Source organism: Aspergillus saccharolyticus, assembly GCF_003184585.1.
Source record: "Aspergillus saccharolyticus JOP 1030-1 unplaced genomic scaffold BP01scaffold_9, whole genome shotgun sequence".
Lineage (NCBI taxonomy): Eukaryota > Fungi > Ascomycota > Eurotiomycetes > Eurotiales > Aspergillaceae > Aspergillus > Aspergillus saccharolyticus.
In genome coordinates this window covers 393,277-406,111 of record NW_020290619.1, presented here as the reverse complement: position 1 = coordinate 406,111, position 12,835 = coordinate 393,277, and the positions used below count along the sequence as shown (strand labels likewise).

At 53.9% G+C, this 12,835-nt stretch overlaps 8 protein-coding genes across 8 annotated transcripts; 4 read left to right on the top strand and 4 right to left on the bottom strand.

Moving 5' to 3' along the window:
• Nucleotides 1–20: 20 nt before the first annotated feature.
• BP01DRAFT_381265 (BolA family protein) lies at nt 21–433 on the bottom strand (the record flags this gene model as incomplete). Its single annotated transcript, XM_025577293.1, has 2 exons — nt 21–196; nt 337–433. 2 exons carry the CDS (start codon nt 431–433, stop codon nt 21–23), a joined length of 273 nt encoding a protein of 90 aa, XP_025432816.1.
• A 641-nt stretch (nt 434–1,074) lies between these two features.
• Nucleotides 1,075–2,383, top strand: BP01DRAFT_381264 (Nif3-like dinuclear metal center hexameric protein; the record flags this gene model as incomplete). The annotated part of the gene is made up of 4 exons (XM_025577292.1): nt 1,075–1,142; nt 1,210–1,253; nt 1,318–1,443; nt 1,515–2,383. 4 exons carry the CDS (start codon nt 1,075–1,077, stop codon nt 2,381–2,383), a joined length of 1,107 nt encoding a protein of 368 aa, XP_025432815.1.
• Nucleotides 2,384–2,516: 133 nt separating this feature from the next.
• On the bottom strand, nt 2,517–5,028 carry cog6 (Golgi transport complex subunit COG6). Its single transcript, XM_025578004.1, has 2 exons — nt 4,683–5,028; nt 2,517–4,622 (listed from the first exon to the last, which is right to left on the bottom strand). Exons 1-2 carry the CDS (start codon nt 4,983–4,985, stop codon nt 2,610–2,612), a joined length of 2,316 nt encoding a protein of 771 aa, XP_025432814.1. The 5' UTR covers nt 4,986–5,028; the 3' UTR covers nt 2,517–2,609.
• A 142-nt stretch (nt 5,029–5,170) lies between these two features.
• Nucleotides 5,171–6,060, top strand: BP01DRAFT_337262 (uncharacterized protein; the record flags this gene model as incomplete). The annotated part of the gene is made up of 1 exon (XM_025573279.1): nt 5,171–6,060. The coding sequence occupies exon 1, from the start codon at nt 5,236–5,238 to the stop codon at nt 6,058–6,060; it is 825 nt and encodes a 274-aa protein (XP_025432813.1). The 5' UTR covers nt 5,171–5,235.
• A 202-nt stretch (nt 6,061–6,262) lies between these two features.
• BP01DRAFT_355234 (heat shock 9/12 family protein) lies at nt 6,263–7,115 on the bottom strand. The gene is made up of 3 exons (XM_025574636.1): nt 6,689–7,115; nt 6,432–6,624; nt 6,263–6,375 (listed from the first exon to the last, which is right to left on the bottom strand). Exons 1-3 carry the CDS (start codon nt 6,720–6,722, stop codon nt 6,333–6,335), a joined length of 270 nt encoding a protein of 89 aa, XP_025432812.1. The 5' UTR covers nt 6,723–7,115; the 3' UTR covers nt 6,263–6,332.
• A 281-nt stretch (nt 7,116–7,396) lies between these two features.
• Nucleotides 7,397–9,374, top strand: BP01DRAFT_355233 (NYN domain-containing protein). Its single transcript, XM_025574635.1, has 2 exons — nt 7,397–8,651; nt 8,704–9,374. The coding sequence occupies exons 1-2, from the start codon at nt 7,731–7,733 to the stop codon at nt 9,322–9,324; spliced, it is 1,542 nt and encodes a 513-aa protein (XP_025432811.1). The 5' UTR covers nt 7,397–7,730; the 3' UTR covers nt 9,325–9,374.
• Nucleotides 9,375–9,550: 176 nt separating this feature from the next.
• BP01DRAFT_337257 (putative MFS monocarboxylate transporter) lies at nt 9,551–11,178 on the top strand. The gene is made up of 2 exons (XM_025573278.1): nt 9,551–9,806; nt 9,872–11,178. The coding sequence occupies exons 1-2, from the start codon at nt 9,629–9,631 to the stop codon at nt 10,990–10,992; spliced, it is 1,299 nt and encodes a 432-aa protein (XP_025432810.1). The 5' UTR covers nt 9,551–9,628; the 3' UTR covers nt 10,993–11,178.
• A 73-nt stretch (nt 11,179–11,251) lies between these two features.
• On the bottom strand, nt 11,252–12,420 carry BP01DRAFT_372706 (alpha/beta-hydrolase; the record flags this gene model as incomplete). Its single annotated transcript, XM_025576748.1, has 5 exons — nt 11,252–11,439; nt 11,516–11,772; nt 11,859–11,935; nt 12,075–12,114; nt 12,194–12,420. 5 exons carry the CDS (start codon nt 12,418–12,420, stop codon nt 11,252–11,254), a joined length of 789 nt encoding a protein of 262 aa, XP_025432809.1.
• Nucleotides 12,421–12,835: the final 415 nt, after the last annotated feature.

Here is a 12,835-nt window from a genome sequence, read left to right as displayed (position 1 = left end):
ATTTGACCAAAACAAGCACCTCAGCCCTGGTGCAGAGCCTGCCACTGCTCAGGAGTGTAACACTTAGGCGTCCAAGCATGGATGGCAGCGATCTCAGCCTTGAGAACCGAGTTCACCAAGCGATGACGAGCCAGCATGTTCTTCTTCTCGAACTGCGGGGAGACGATTACAGCCTGGAAAGCCTGTCCACAGCCACCTTAAAATCCAGAAGGAGAAGTCATGGTCAGCCTGCCAAACTTTTCATCGATTCTCAAGAGCTCAACACAAGGAAACCCATGCGATACCGCAGGATTAATCAGCGAACGATAGAGGGGGATGAATGACGAATAACCATACCCGACAAATCTTCAATCTCAACATGTTGCGCCTGGAGCTGGTCGAAGAGCTTGCTCCTCAGCAGATCTGCGGTGACGCCGGGGGTCGCATCGGCCATGGCTGCGTTGATGGCGGCGAAGGAGCGCGCGGAGATGGAAAAAGTCGATTTCGGAGCGAGGCCCGGAGTGCGGAGAAGATAGCGGCAACTTCTGCTCAACGAGGAGAGACCGGTGCGGGAGTACATCAAGTGCTTTTTGGGGGTAGAGAGGAGAGAAAGAGAGAGAGAGAAGAGAATCTAGGTGGGACGGTGGCTGTTAATGCTGTTATTGTTTGTCTCTGTGGAGCTTTCTTTCCGGTGTCTTTCTTGAGATGATGCAGGTAAACGTCGCCGGAGCGGTGATGCTTCTTCCGATGTAGGATGACGGAACCCGATTAGCATTCATTAACTTATTAAAGTAACTAAGGAAAAGGGCTTCTCTGCACGCCGATATTGGTCAGCGACAGCCCCCCGATGTGGCTGGTGAGAGAACTTAGTGTGGGCTTGGGTTAGCTTGGGGTCCGTGCGGCTGTGGCGCCAGCTCATCCTCGGCTTCGTTGCGAGATCAAACTCTCCGACTCGTCTGGCTTTCATCCTGTCAATGAGCTCAATCCAGGTGCTATTGTGATTAATACCACTCCTTGACAACGACTACAGACACAGGGACTCTCACAGTGTCTATGAACCTCCTGTTGCGGCGATCATCTCGTCTCTATACCACAATGGCTGCTTCTTTGAACCCCGCCTCGTCGCCGTTCACTCAGGCTGTGGTGAGTTCCATGCGGAAGCTGTATGTCATTCCACCTTCAGCAGGCTAGATTGGCACATTCGGCTAACACAACTTGTCTATTCTTCAGTTACCCTGAGTCATTGGCCGACAAGAGTTGGGACAACACCGGCTGTAAGACCCCTCCACCAGCCCTAACTCTGCGCCTCCATCCACTAACTCCGGCGCAACAATGCAGTACTCCTGGAAGCACCCTTCAACGCAACTCGCCGCCAGAAGAATTCGGTGCTCCTCACAATTGACCTGACCAAAGCCGTCGCGGACGAGGCTATTGCCCGCCGCGATTCCATCGTCGTGGCCTACCGTACGCTCTCAATCAAACAAATCATGCTCCGGGGGACCTATCTCACCTAACCATCATGTGGCTGTATACAGACCCGATCATCTTCCGCGGCCTCAAGTCTCTCACCTTCAACGACCCGCAACAACAGACCCTCCTCCGCCTCGCCCAGGAAGGCATCAGCGTCTACTCCCCGCACACCGCCATCGACGCCACCCCCGGCGGCATGGCCGACTGGCTCTGCGACATCGTCACCGGCGCCATCACCCCGCGCATCCCAACCGAGAACTCCTCCTCCTCCTCCTTCTCAGCTTCCACATCCTACACCCAGCCCATCTACCCCGCCCCGCAACCCTCCGACCCCTCCTCTTCGTCCAGCACAAACGTCCCCCAACACACCCGCCACACCATCCTCCCCTCCCCCACCCCGACCCCCGAAGGCATGGAGGACGCAGGCATGGGCCGCATTGTGACCTTCGCCGCCCCGGAGCCTCTCACCGCCATCGTCGACCGCATTGCCCGCGGCGTTGGGTTCCCCGGCGGCATCCCCATCGCCATCCCGCAGGGCGCCTCGGTGGACGCGCTCAAGATCCGCACGGTGGGCGTGTGTCCCGGCTCTGGGTCTGGGGTATTGATGAAGAAATCACCCCTCCCTGATCTGCTGTTCACAGGCGAGCTGAGTCACCATGAGGCGTTGGCGGCTATCGAGCGTGGCTCTGTGGTCGTGGCGCTCGCGCACTCGAACACGGAGCGTGGGTACTTGCGGGCGGTGATGCGGGAGAAGTTGGCTAAGGAGGTGGAGGAGACGTGGCGGGCGCAGAGGGAGGAGTGGCAAGAAAAGCAGTCGCAAGGTGAGGCGGAGGCGGAGGAGGGGTGGAAGGAGGTGCTGGGGGATGCTTCGTGTGAGGTGGCGGTTAGTGAGGCGGATCGGGATCCGTATGGAATTATGGTGAGACGGGTTTAGATTACAGTGGAAAGTCCTAATGATGATGAGTGGGAGTCTGTGAACGGATGGGATAGGATAGAACATAGTCTTGTGGATAGAGAGAAAGTGTGTTCTAAGCAACTCGTGCGCGGTAGCAAATTACTTACATCTACCACAAGTAAGTTCCAACACAACATACATAAAACAATCATCATCTATGCATCAGGTTCTCTCTATATACAATCCCACCACTGGTTGACGACTATCAGCTCAACAAAACCCGGATCTCCCCGGTAGTCCGAGGGAACAACTTCCTCAACCCCCAATCGCGACCGTCTTCCTTGCCCACCTCCTCCTCCTCTCCCTCGCCCTCTTCAGCTGCTTCTGCATCCTCCTTCTCAGGCATCCCGTTCGCACCTTCACCACCACCCCGTGCACTCCTCCTCGCCTCATCCGCCCCGATAATCATCCCCTCCACGAACTCAAAGTCCCGACAGAAGGCCTCCACCGCCTCCTCCGTCACGCTCTTCACGAACGTGGCGCTCTGCACTCGCTTCAAATGGTCTGTGGCGTCCATGAGCGCCGACGGGAGGAAGTCGTCGAGCTGCTGGCTAGTGAGGATGAGGGCGTCGGGCTGGAAGGCTGGAAGGGTGGTAAGGTCTGCGATGTCGGGTGGCTGGGCCCTTTGCGGTGGTTGTTGGTCGGCAGGGTCGGAAGGAGGAGGGAGGGTCTTGGGGCCGGTGGCGGTAGTGGATGACGGGGAGAAGGGTTCCAGGGCGGCGAGGAGGGTTTGAAGGCCTGATTCGGTGAGGAGGTATTGGTGTTGAATGGCGAGGAGGTCCATGCGGAGGGTAGAGAGGGCTGCGGACAGAGGTGGAAGGTGGGTTGCGCTGGCGAAGGGGTACGGGGTGAGGGCTGCGCGGGTGGCGAGGTGGATGTTCGTGAGGTAGATGGTTCGTGGAGTCGGGGCCAGGTCTTGGGCGGTGGATTTGGCGAGTTCGAGGAACGGGTCCAGGGCGCATCGAAGGACTGGGCTGAATCGGTTGGGTGTGGGGTCGTGGGAGCTGCTGTTGTTGTTGTCGAGGGTTGATGGTGGTTCCTCTGCGCCAACGGAGATGTCGTGCGATTTCATGAGCAGGGTAAGCGATTCGAGCGCGTCTTGGAGGAACTGAGGGGGCGAGAGATCGTCTGGCGGGGTCAGGGCTAAGTGATCGGTTGACAGACTACCGACTTCCTGCTGCATGAGGGTTTCGAAGTGGTGGAAGGTGAATTTCTCCAGCGTCTCGAGGAGCTCGCTCAAGCTGGATTGGGACCCAAGGAGCTTGGCAAAGGTGGTTTGGTAGAAGGATAGGAGATTGACCACCTTGTAGCATGTAACAGGGTCGTCGTGGCCTTGGATGACTAGTTCGACTCGCTGGCGGAGGGCCCGTGAGACGCCGACAAGGTCACGATTGACAAGATCGCTGAGAGCTTTCTGTCCGTCGAAGGTGACCTCCTGGTCTTCGTCGATGCGCGACCACGGCTCACTGCTCAAACCGGCCTGAATGCCCCTGGCGAGCTCTTCGCCGTCATCAACAAACAAGGATTCGAGTGCCTCCCTTTCCGAGACGGTAGTCGAGTGCACCCAAGCCAACATATCTCCAATATACCGCAGAGGATCGTGAGCCGAAAACTCGATGGGCTTGACTTGCCTATCTCCCCCACCTCCAGTGGCAGCGTCCGTAAGGGCATAGTGGAAGGCATCGGAGAGGACATAATCACGAGCTTCAGCGAAAAAATCCAGACAGCTGTGGAACAGACTAGGTCGCTCCGCCAGCACGCGCAGGACGCGCCGGATGGAGCTGCTGATGCGAGGGTCTTCCAAGTTCAGAGATCGGAACTCTTTCTGAACCCAGCGGTAGAGTTTTTGGTAGGCGGAGTTCAGGCTCCTCGAGCTCTTCTCCATTAGCTCCAGACCGAGTCGCTCATTCCCCCCACCTAGCAACGCTTCACAGTCCCGATGAACCTGTTTCACACGGGCAAGGACTTCGAAGAAGTGGTCATCAATCGGCTCTTCAGCAGCCGTCAGTACCAGTGTCTCTTCCTCTGGAACCACAAAATGTTGCGTAAATGCATCGAGCAGCTGTTGCTTAGTCTCAGCATCGGTCTTTTGCTTCATCAACGCAGACGCTTCTTCCAGGACGGGCGTTGTATCCTGTTTAGCTAGGACTATATGTTTGCGCATCTCCTCACATGTCTGGTTAAGGTTCGTAATGACCGTTCCGATCCGCTTCAGTTGCTATGGATTCCGAGGATGTCAGTATATCTTGCTTGATGTAGCTCTTCCGAGACCTCTTACCTCCGCAACCTTGCCAAAGTCGCGCACGATTTCGGCATTGCAGTCGACGACCTCCTTTTGAACATCTAGACGAAGCTGTCTTCGAACTTCTGCGGTGTTGTGGATTCCCCGAAGACTGAGGGTCTCTAAAGCATCGCGGATATCCGAATCCGCGTACGAGGCGGAAAGTACACTTGTCAACCGGTTAGACAAGGCATTGGATCGCTGCTGGGTTGGCGGGGAGAGTGGAGAGGAAGCTGGAGAAGAGGTTCTTGTCGATGCATGACTTGTGAGATGTGCATTAGGCGGAAAGTAGCCGGCCATGACGACTTGATTCGATGCTGCCTGAGGAGCTGCGTGTTTGAGGGGGAATTATTGAGCCTGCGGAGTATCGCAAACATAAGCGGAGAAGTTCCCGCGGGCGGAAAAGGAGCGGCGGGCGCTTCGCTTATGTCAGGCAGTCTCAGGAACAAACCCACCCTTAGATACTGTATGCACATGTGGCTCTTCTCACATTCAGTACCTGCAACTTGCGTGCTCAACACGATTTCACTCATCAATTGCTACAAACTTCATGGATAGTCCTCTTTTCTCCCCCGCCAAGGCACGACAGGCTGCCATCCAAGCCAAGGATTGGGCCTATGTGAACGCCTGGCTCAATCGGCAGTATGCGCCCAATCCAGTCCCGAAGTTCGAACGTAATGAAGACACACTACGGACCCTACTTGCAATGGCTGCTGCCAATGATGCAGCGGACGAAGAGGCATTGACTCTTCACAAAGCACGTGAGGAAGCCGTTAAGGCCTTCAAGTCTCAAGAAGAGAAAGAGGACAAGCAGAAAACCGAGATCTTAGACGAGATCGAACTCTCACTTGACGAGAGCGGCAGGCAGAGCCTTGACGACCTGGCGGAAACAACCACAGTGCTTGGCGCAATAAGCACCGACGCAGTTGATCTCGGTCAGTCCATTATTGATTTGACAACGGAGGAGTTCGGAATGCAGGAGCAGATGTCTCGTGTGGAAGCACTCCAAACCTATCTGGAGAAAGAACTCGTTACATTGCGGGAGCAATTAGATGATCTTAAGACCAATGAGGCGTATGAAACGCCTGCTGATCTCCCAGCATTGACGGCCGAATGGACAAGGAATACCAAGTCACTGAACGCGAAGGCTGCAGCCTCCCGGGATAAGATAGCCTCTCTTCAAAGGAGTAGAGGCAAAGAACCCCGACTGGAGGATGTTATCGCTAAGGAGGCGGAGGTGATTGAACTTCTGGAGACAGTTAAGAGTCTAGAAACCAAAGTGAACATGTTCCATGACCTTCCCAGGGACGTCCCTGGAGCTCAGGCTAAATGTAAAGAGCTTGAACGAGAACTGCAGAGGATGATTAAGGAATGAGGCACTTCGGCTGATTGATAGAATAGAGGAAGGTTCTCTAGAATTCTATAAGAGTACTACTAATTCATTTACGCGGATTCTGGCTTTCTGTTGAATGGCTGTATTAAACCTATCGATAGTAATACAATCACAGGCTTGTTGGTATCGTCAACTCATGAAAATCATAAGAACAATCTGCCCAGGACCGCCAGCTAAAGTTCATCCGGCCAGCAGACCCGAAAGTCTGCCGCTATCCCATGATACAGTTGTGATCAGTTCTTGGTGAAAGGAACTTAGTTGTCGCCGAGGCCGACAGCGTTCTTGATCTTGTCACCACTGTAAGGCTGTTAGTATATTGACTCATGCCGTGCTAGGGGAATATAAATACTGACATGGAGCCGGAAGAGCCGCCGTGGGCGTGGTTGTCATGGGAGCGCTGGGTCTTGTCGAAAGCCTCCTGGGTGGTAGACTTGGAGTTGTCGGACTGGGTGCCACGAGCAAGGCGATCAGTGGTGTCGGTGACAGTCTCCTTGACCTTGTCCTGGGTGGACTTGGTGGAGTCGGGAGTGATCTCCTCCTTGGCCTCTGCAGATGCATGTGAGTTGTCAAGTTCGTAGCAAGGGGCAGTAGCAGTGCAGTAGACACTTACTGGTAGAGAAATCCTTGCGACCGGTGTCAGACATGTTGATTGATTTGTGGTTGAACGGAAGTTGTTCTTGGAAGTGGTTGTGAGAGTTTGAAGAAGAGCTTTGTAGATTGCTTGAGATTGTTTGATGATGGGAGAAAGATGGTTTGAGAGGCGATGAAGAAGGCTTTATATAAGATCCCGAACACTCCAGAGACGGTCTTCGATGACGTCGTGCTCATCTATCTTTTCATACCTTCCATAATCATACGCCATCTCGGTCCTGTGTTTCGTTTCCAGGGGTGTTTCCATGGAAGAGTTACCAACGAATCAACGTCATCATGAGGGGATTACCCCAGTCCCAATCAATGGGGCCAGATCGCAACGATCGTCATGGTCTGACGGATGTGGATGGCCTCTGGCTGCAATTTAGAGGCCGAGGCTTGCGAAGAATCAGGGAAGTTCTCCATTTCTTCTCCATCTTCAGATTAAGTCCAGATCCAAAGTCTGGAACATGACGTCGCCATGACTGCATCCCCAGATTGCCGAATGCGGCTTAGCGTGGTTACATTGCCAAGAGTCACGGATTATCATTTTAGCTTCTCCGACAAAACGCTAGTCCTCTTTCGTGCTAGTGGCAAGTTCTGCTTTAACCAGCAGGCGGTGACTGCCGACAGAAAAGTGCCAGCTGTTCACCGCCACCGACACAGTCTGACTCCGCCTCGTTCGGCGCCCGAGTCGCCGTCGCCCAAGCCTAACCGCGCTTCTCTCCTTCTCGATAACACCTCTCCCTCTCCTCCTTCTCCTTCTTGTTTTGCATGCCAACGTTCTCTAGTACACTGGTCTATTGACCACCATGTGGATTTTCTGCATCTTGATGCTTTCAGCTTCCTTTGCAGACTCGTTCTCATAGTCTTTTGGATTCGTGTGATTTTCCCTCGGGCAGTCTTTCGTATCTTTTCATCTACACTATATCAACAACCCCGCCCTTATCTGTCTCGGGTGTCTTTGTTGCTGCAGCGTCTCCGCTCCACGCACCCTATTGTTCTCATTGTCAAATCTTTCAATGCCATCGTCTGTTGAGTCCACTTCGAACTGGGATTTCACGGCGGTGCTCAACCTCCTCCGTACGCCTACCTACGGCAGCGGCTCCCCAGTTGCACCTTATCGCCACCGTGATCCTCCCCCTGCTTCCCAGGCTTCCAGAGCTGTAACCCAGGATGAGTCCACTTCAAGCAGCATTCAGCCCAGTCAACTGAGCTTGAGCTCCCTTCCTAAACTCGGTGACTTCGGTCCACTCTGGAATCACTTGGGAGTGTCTGGCAACCTGTCTTCCGGTGCCGACATTGAGCTTGAGGATGCACAAGGTTTGTCTCCTGCATCCTCGCCACCCACCACCAAGATCGAAATTCTACAGCGCCCTTCTTCCAAAAACGTGACCTTGGCAACTACCGACCAAGAACTTGCTCGGACGTCACCTAAACCCATACGAAGCTCGGGGAGAGCTTCCAAAGCTCAAGCCCAGGCTATAGCTGAAACATGCAAGGCCAACCACAACGATGCATCAACCAAAGCTACGCACGACCTCAGCTCAAGCGAGAGCACCGCATGTGCGGACTCGGACGGTAGTTTGAGTGTCTTCGATCCTCCTCTCAGTATCAAGAAAAGTATCCTATCTTTGGTTCCCTCGCAAGTGGGTGCAGCGAGTGCTCTGGTCGATCCATACGAGACCCCGCCATCTTCCTACGACGAGTCGGTGGAGTCTCTGACTTCGAGAGTTGTCAAGTGCCATTCTAACCCCGACCCGCTACGTATCCAGCCCATCAGTTACAAGTCGACTACGGAACGGAGAATTGGTCTCTTGACCAAGTTGTTGAAAAACTTCCCGGACTATGCCAACATTGTCGCCCAAGCAAATCGGCCTGCGATCTCCAAGAGGGACAAGACTTCAATCCCCCCTATTCACGTGTTTGTGGATATGTCTAATGTAGGGTTTATCTCTCTCAGCGAGCACCATCTGCATGACTAACGCGTTTTAGATTATGGTCGGCTATCACGATACCGTGAAGCTCTCTCGTAATATTCCCGTCAAGACGCGCATTCGACGCTTACCGTTGTCTTTCCAGAATTTCTCTTTGATTCTTGAGCGCGGGCGGCCCACCGCCAAGAGAGTCTTGGTTGGGTCTGACCGGTTTGCTGCCATCCGTGAAGGGGAACAGCTCGGTTACGAAACGAACATCCTGGATCGTGTGCATAAGGTCAAGCACATGACTGCCCGTCAATTGAAGTTTCGAAAGAATCATCGGACGGGTCCCCACGACTCCGGTAGTGGTTCGGAAACGAACGAAGGGCCGGAGGAGCGTTGGGTCGAGCAAGGTGTGGACGAAATTCTACATCTGAAGATTTTGGAAAGTCTGCTGGACACAGACGAACCCTCCACCATCGTCCTTGCCACGGGAGATGCGGCGGAAGCCGAGTTCTCGGGCGGATTTATGAAGATGGTGGAGAGGGCATTGCGACGCGGGTGGACCGTGGAACTGGTTAGTTTCACTCAGGTAACTAGCTATGCTTATCGTAGGAAGGACTTTCGCGCAAAATGGGGAAGTCAATTCCGCATTATAGCGTTGGATGACTACATCGAGGAGCTCCTCGATATGTGATAATCACTAGTATCTTATGTCATGCACTTACGCACGAGCATTCAGTTTTCTCACCGATTCAAACCTCCTTGTAACGTTGGGTAAACGGTGTAGTCAACTCTAGCTAGTTTTTCTCGTATGACTCAGTAGCCCCACGGAAGCGCCGTTAGCGGGCAAATTGCGTTAGGCGTAATCTAATCTCCGCCTGACGCCCTTCAAGTGACATCGCGCGCTTGCCACTTTGTGGGATATAAGATTGAATTTATCCGCTCCAAAGCTTGCTTCTAGTCTCTACCGTTCTGTTACTAGTTCCAGACGCTCAGAGATGTCGAAACAAGCTCAAGAACTAGCTGTTCTAACCCAAGAAGGGGAGACATCCTCCGACACTGCCGCCCCCACTGGAGCTGTCAGTTTAGCTTTCCCCGAAGGCGGCCGTGATGCATGGACTTGTCTTCTGGGCTCGTTTTTGATCATGTTTCCCTCTTTTGGGTTCCAAACCGCGGGTGAGCATCGCCACACACCACTTCCCTGGACCAGTTCAAGGGTTTAGCGAAATAACTTTGTGCAGTTGGATCCGTGCAGGACTATATCAGCGTGCACCAGCTCGCTCACTACAGCGTCCGGGATGTCGGCTGGATCACCGCCATCTTTGTGTTTCTAGCCCTCTTCCTCGGGGTGCAAGTGGGCCCTCTCTTTGATCGGTACGGGCCGCGGGTTTTGCTTGCGTGTGGCTCCATCGGGAGCTTCCTCTCCTACCTCCTCCTCGCGCAATGCTCCCGCTACTGGCACTTCATCCTCTGCCTCGGCATCCTGGGCGGCATCTCCACCGCAATCGTGACCACCGTCGCCATCAGCGTCCTGAGCCACTGGTTCCACCGCCGCCGTGCGCTGGCGTCGGGCATCTGCATGGCCGGCTCGTCCGCCGGCGGCGCCATCTTCCCGCTCATCCTGCGCAAATGCTTCAGCGACTACGGCTGGACCTGGTCTCTGCGCATCATCGCCTTGATCGCCCTCGTGTGCTACTCCCTGGGCACGGTGTTGGTGAAGGGCCGGCTGCCCGTGAGCACCCACAGTCGCGTCACGGTCGATTTCGCGGTGTTCCGGTCCCCGCGCTTCTGTTTCCTGGCTCTCGCGGTCTTCGCCTTTGAGTTTATCATCTTCGGCTGTGCCTCGCTGCTGCCGACGTATGTGCGCTACGCCGGGCTGGATCTGGATATTCAGTTTTATTCGCTCACCGTGATGAATAGTATGAGTCTGCTGGGACGCGTGCTGCCGGGCGTCGCGGCGGATTTGTTCGGCAGGTTTAATGTTCTGCTGTTCTTGATGGTGGTGACGTTGCTGGTGATGAGTGCAGTGTGGGTTCCCTTTGGGGATCGCAGTGCGGCCACCCTGTATACGGTCGTTGGGATTTTTGGGTTTGGGTCCGGGGGTTGGATTTCGTTGGCGCCCGTGTGTGCGGGCCAGTTGTGTCGGACGGAGGAGTATGGTCGGTTCTATGGGACCGTGTATAGTGTTGCGGCGTTTGGGGGGTTGCTGACCGTCCCGATTGGCGGGGAGTTGCTGCAGACGACGACGCCGCAGGTTTTGGTCGGGTTTTATACTGCCGTGCTGGTGGTGGGGTTGGTGAGTGTGGCTTGTTCGAGGTGGGCCTTGTTGGAGTGGAAGTGGAGGTGGAAGGTGAAGATCTAGTTTGGAGGTTTGGTAGGCTAGGTTGTAGTTCTGGCACTAGGAGTATATATACACGGTAGCATATACGGGCGTTACGTCTCGTCCTTGATTGTCTGAGTTATGGCTCGCTACTTGGAACCTGTGGGCATGATGAAATGGACACTGGGCCCGGTGTCTAACATGCATTAGTTCATCACAATGGAGATGGAGCAACTTTAAAAATCATGCGAGGAACTCATATCGGAAGACAGCCGAGTCAGCCATGCATTCACCACTGGAATCACACCGGAATATACGTACTTCTCCTCCCCTCCTCCGGCTTCTCCTGAACAATCCAATGGCTACTATCGACATCCACAATCCTGGCATTTGGAAAGAAAGAATAATTACTCGGAAATGCCGTTTCGGGGATATACTGGCTCTGGAGCGCTCTCAGGAAGAGCACGCGCCCGCCGAACTGCCTGGTTGCTGATGAGCCAGAGCCGGATGGCGGGTGACTATGCAAGTATGAGGCGGTCAGTTTGAGAGAATAACAAAAGGACACAGACGTATAGCTGATGGAGAAGTGTAAACAATCGGGTAACTGCACTGTGCCTAGACCTTACCTTCTCATAAGCCGCCAGAATGCCATCGGCCTGCCGATGGCTCGTTATTGGCAACTCTCGCAGCCGGGCCAATCCCTGCAGATACCGCACGAAGTCCTCTTCCAGCGGCAGATGAATAGGGCAATTGTCGATAGCCACGACATCTTTGATTAGATTGGGGGATTCAAGCGCTAGGATCAGAGCGGTTTTCGCTCCCCTAGTTTCAAATCAGCTTGGCGGGAAAGAGGTAGAGTAAGAGATTCGGAGAGGAAAAAGTCATATCATGCCGGGACAGGCCCATACATCGAATGCCCAATAATGGTCGGTTCTTGGAGTTGGTGTTCTTCCAGGAACCATTTCACATCCCGCGCCATCTCCATCTAGTCGTGTTTTGGGTGGTGGCCGGATTCTCCGTGGTTGCGCAGATCCTTGTCTCCCACCAGTTCATCGGTATTTTTGGATGGTCTACCAGGGCAGGAAGTAGGCTAATTGAATCACGGTTGGTATAAGGGGACATACCAGGGCATAAACTGTTCGGGAGGTGTCTTTAGCAAGTTGTCTATAGTCCTTGCATAAGAAGCTCCAGCATTAGCATGGATAATGAAGTAGAATGTGATTAGATTGAGGGGGCACCTTGCCTACTAATCTGCCGATTCTCGCGTTTCGATACGAGAAACCCATGCAAAAAGAGGATTGGAGCCGTGGGAGGGCGTTTTTGTGGTAGAGGATGGTCATGGTGGCGGGAGTGATGGGGATGGTGAAGCTCGTAGGCTATTCGGACTCGTGCGGGTGGTGGTGCGTGTGAGGTATGGAGAGAGCAAAGAAACTGGCGGTGGTGATGGTGACGGAGCCTTAAGCTCAACATCATGAGGGTCAGGAACCCTTGTCGATTATTATTACTATACCTTTCAAAAATAAATAAGGGGGCGTCCTAATAGGGAGAATGGGAAGAAGAGATTGAAGCATCTGAAAGACATATGTAGGGATATTACGGGTAGGGGGTGTATTGCGGTGGTAAAGGCCTGTGCCCGAGAATCCGGGGATGAGGAGCGAGGCAGGATTCAAGAATACTCTATCCCTGGAAAATCGGCTGAACTACCCTCGTCTAGAGGCGCAGGTACGGCTTATAGCCTTTTGTTTCACTAATACTACATGATCGATTCTTGCTGTCACGCTCGCAATCGAACATCTCCACGCTTGACTCAGCATATCAGATCGTATGGTACCCGGGCTCGGCAGATTCGGCATATTGAAAGCTTTGCCGAGACTCTGTCTAGTGC

Excerpts from the sequence above, each read along its gene's own strand:
- BP01DRAFT_355234 (XM_025574636.1), bottom strand. The coding sequence starts at position 6,722 with ATGTCTGACACCGGTCGCAAGGATTTCTCTACCA. Across the intron at positions 6,625-6,688 it reads TCGCAAGGATTTCTCTACCA|AGGCCAAGGAGGAGATCACT; the intron begins GTAAGTGTCTAC and ends ATGCATCTGCAG. Across the intron at positions 6,376-6,431 it reads GGCGGCTCTTCCGGCTCCAT|TGGTGACAAGATCAAGAACG; the intron begins GTCAGTATTTAT and ends ACAGCCTTACAG.
- BP01DRAFT_355233 (XM_025574635.1), top strand. The coding sequence starts at position 7,731 with ATGCCATCGTCTGTTGAGTCCACTTCGAACTGGGATTTCACGGCGGTG. Across the intron at positions 8,652-8,703 it reads TGTTTGTGGATATGTCTAAT|ATTATGGTCGGCTATCACGA; the intron begins GTAGGGTTTATC and ends AACGCGTTTTAG.
- BP01DRAFT_337257 (XM_025573278.1), top strand. The coding sequence starts at position 9,629 with ATGTCGAAACAAGCTCAAGAACTAGCTGTTCTAACCCAAGAAGGGGAG. Across the intron at positions 9,807-9,871 it reads TTTTGGGTTCCAAACCGCGG|TTGGATCCGTGCAGGACTAT; the intron begins GTGAGCATCGCC and ends AACTTTGTGCAG.
- cog6 (XM_025578004.1), bottom strand. The coding sequence starts at position 4,985 with ATGGCCGGCTACTTTCCGCCTAATGCACATCTCACAAGTCATGCATCG. Across the intron at positions 4,623-4,682 it reads ACTTTGGCAAGGTTGCGGAG|CAACTGAAGCGGATCGGAAC; the intron begins GTAAGAGGTCTC and ends CGGAATCCATAG.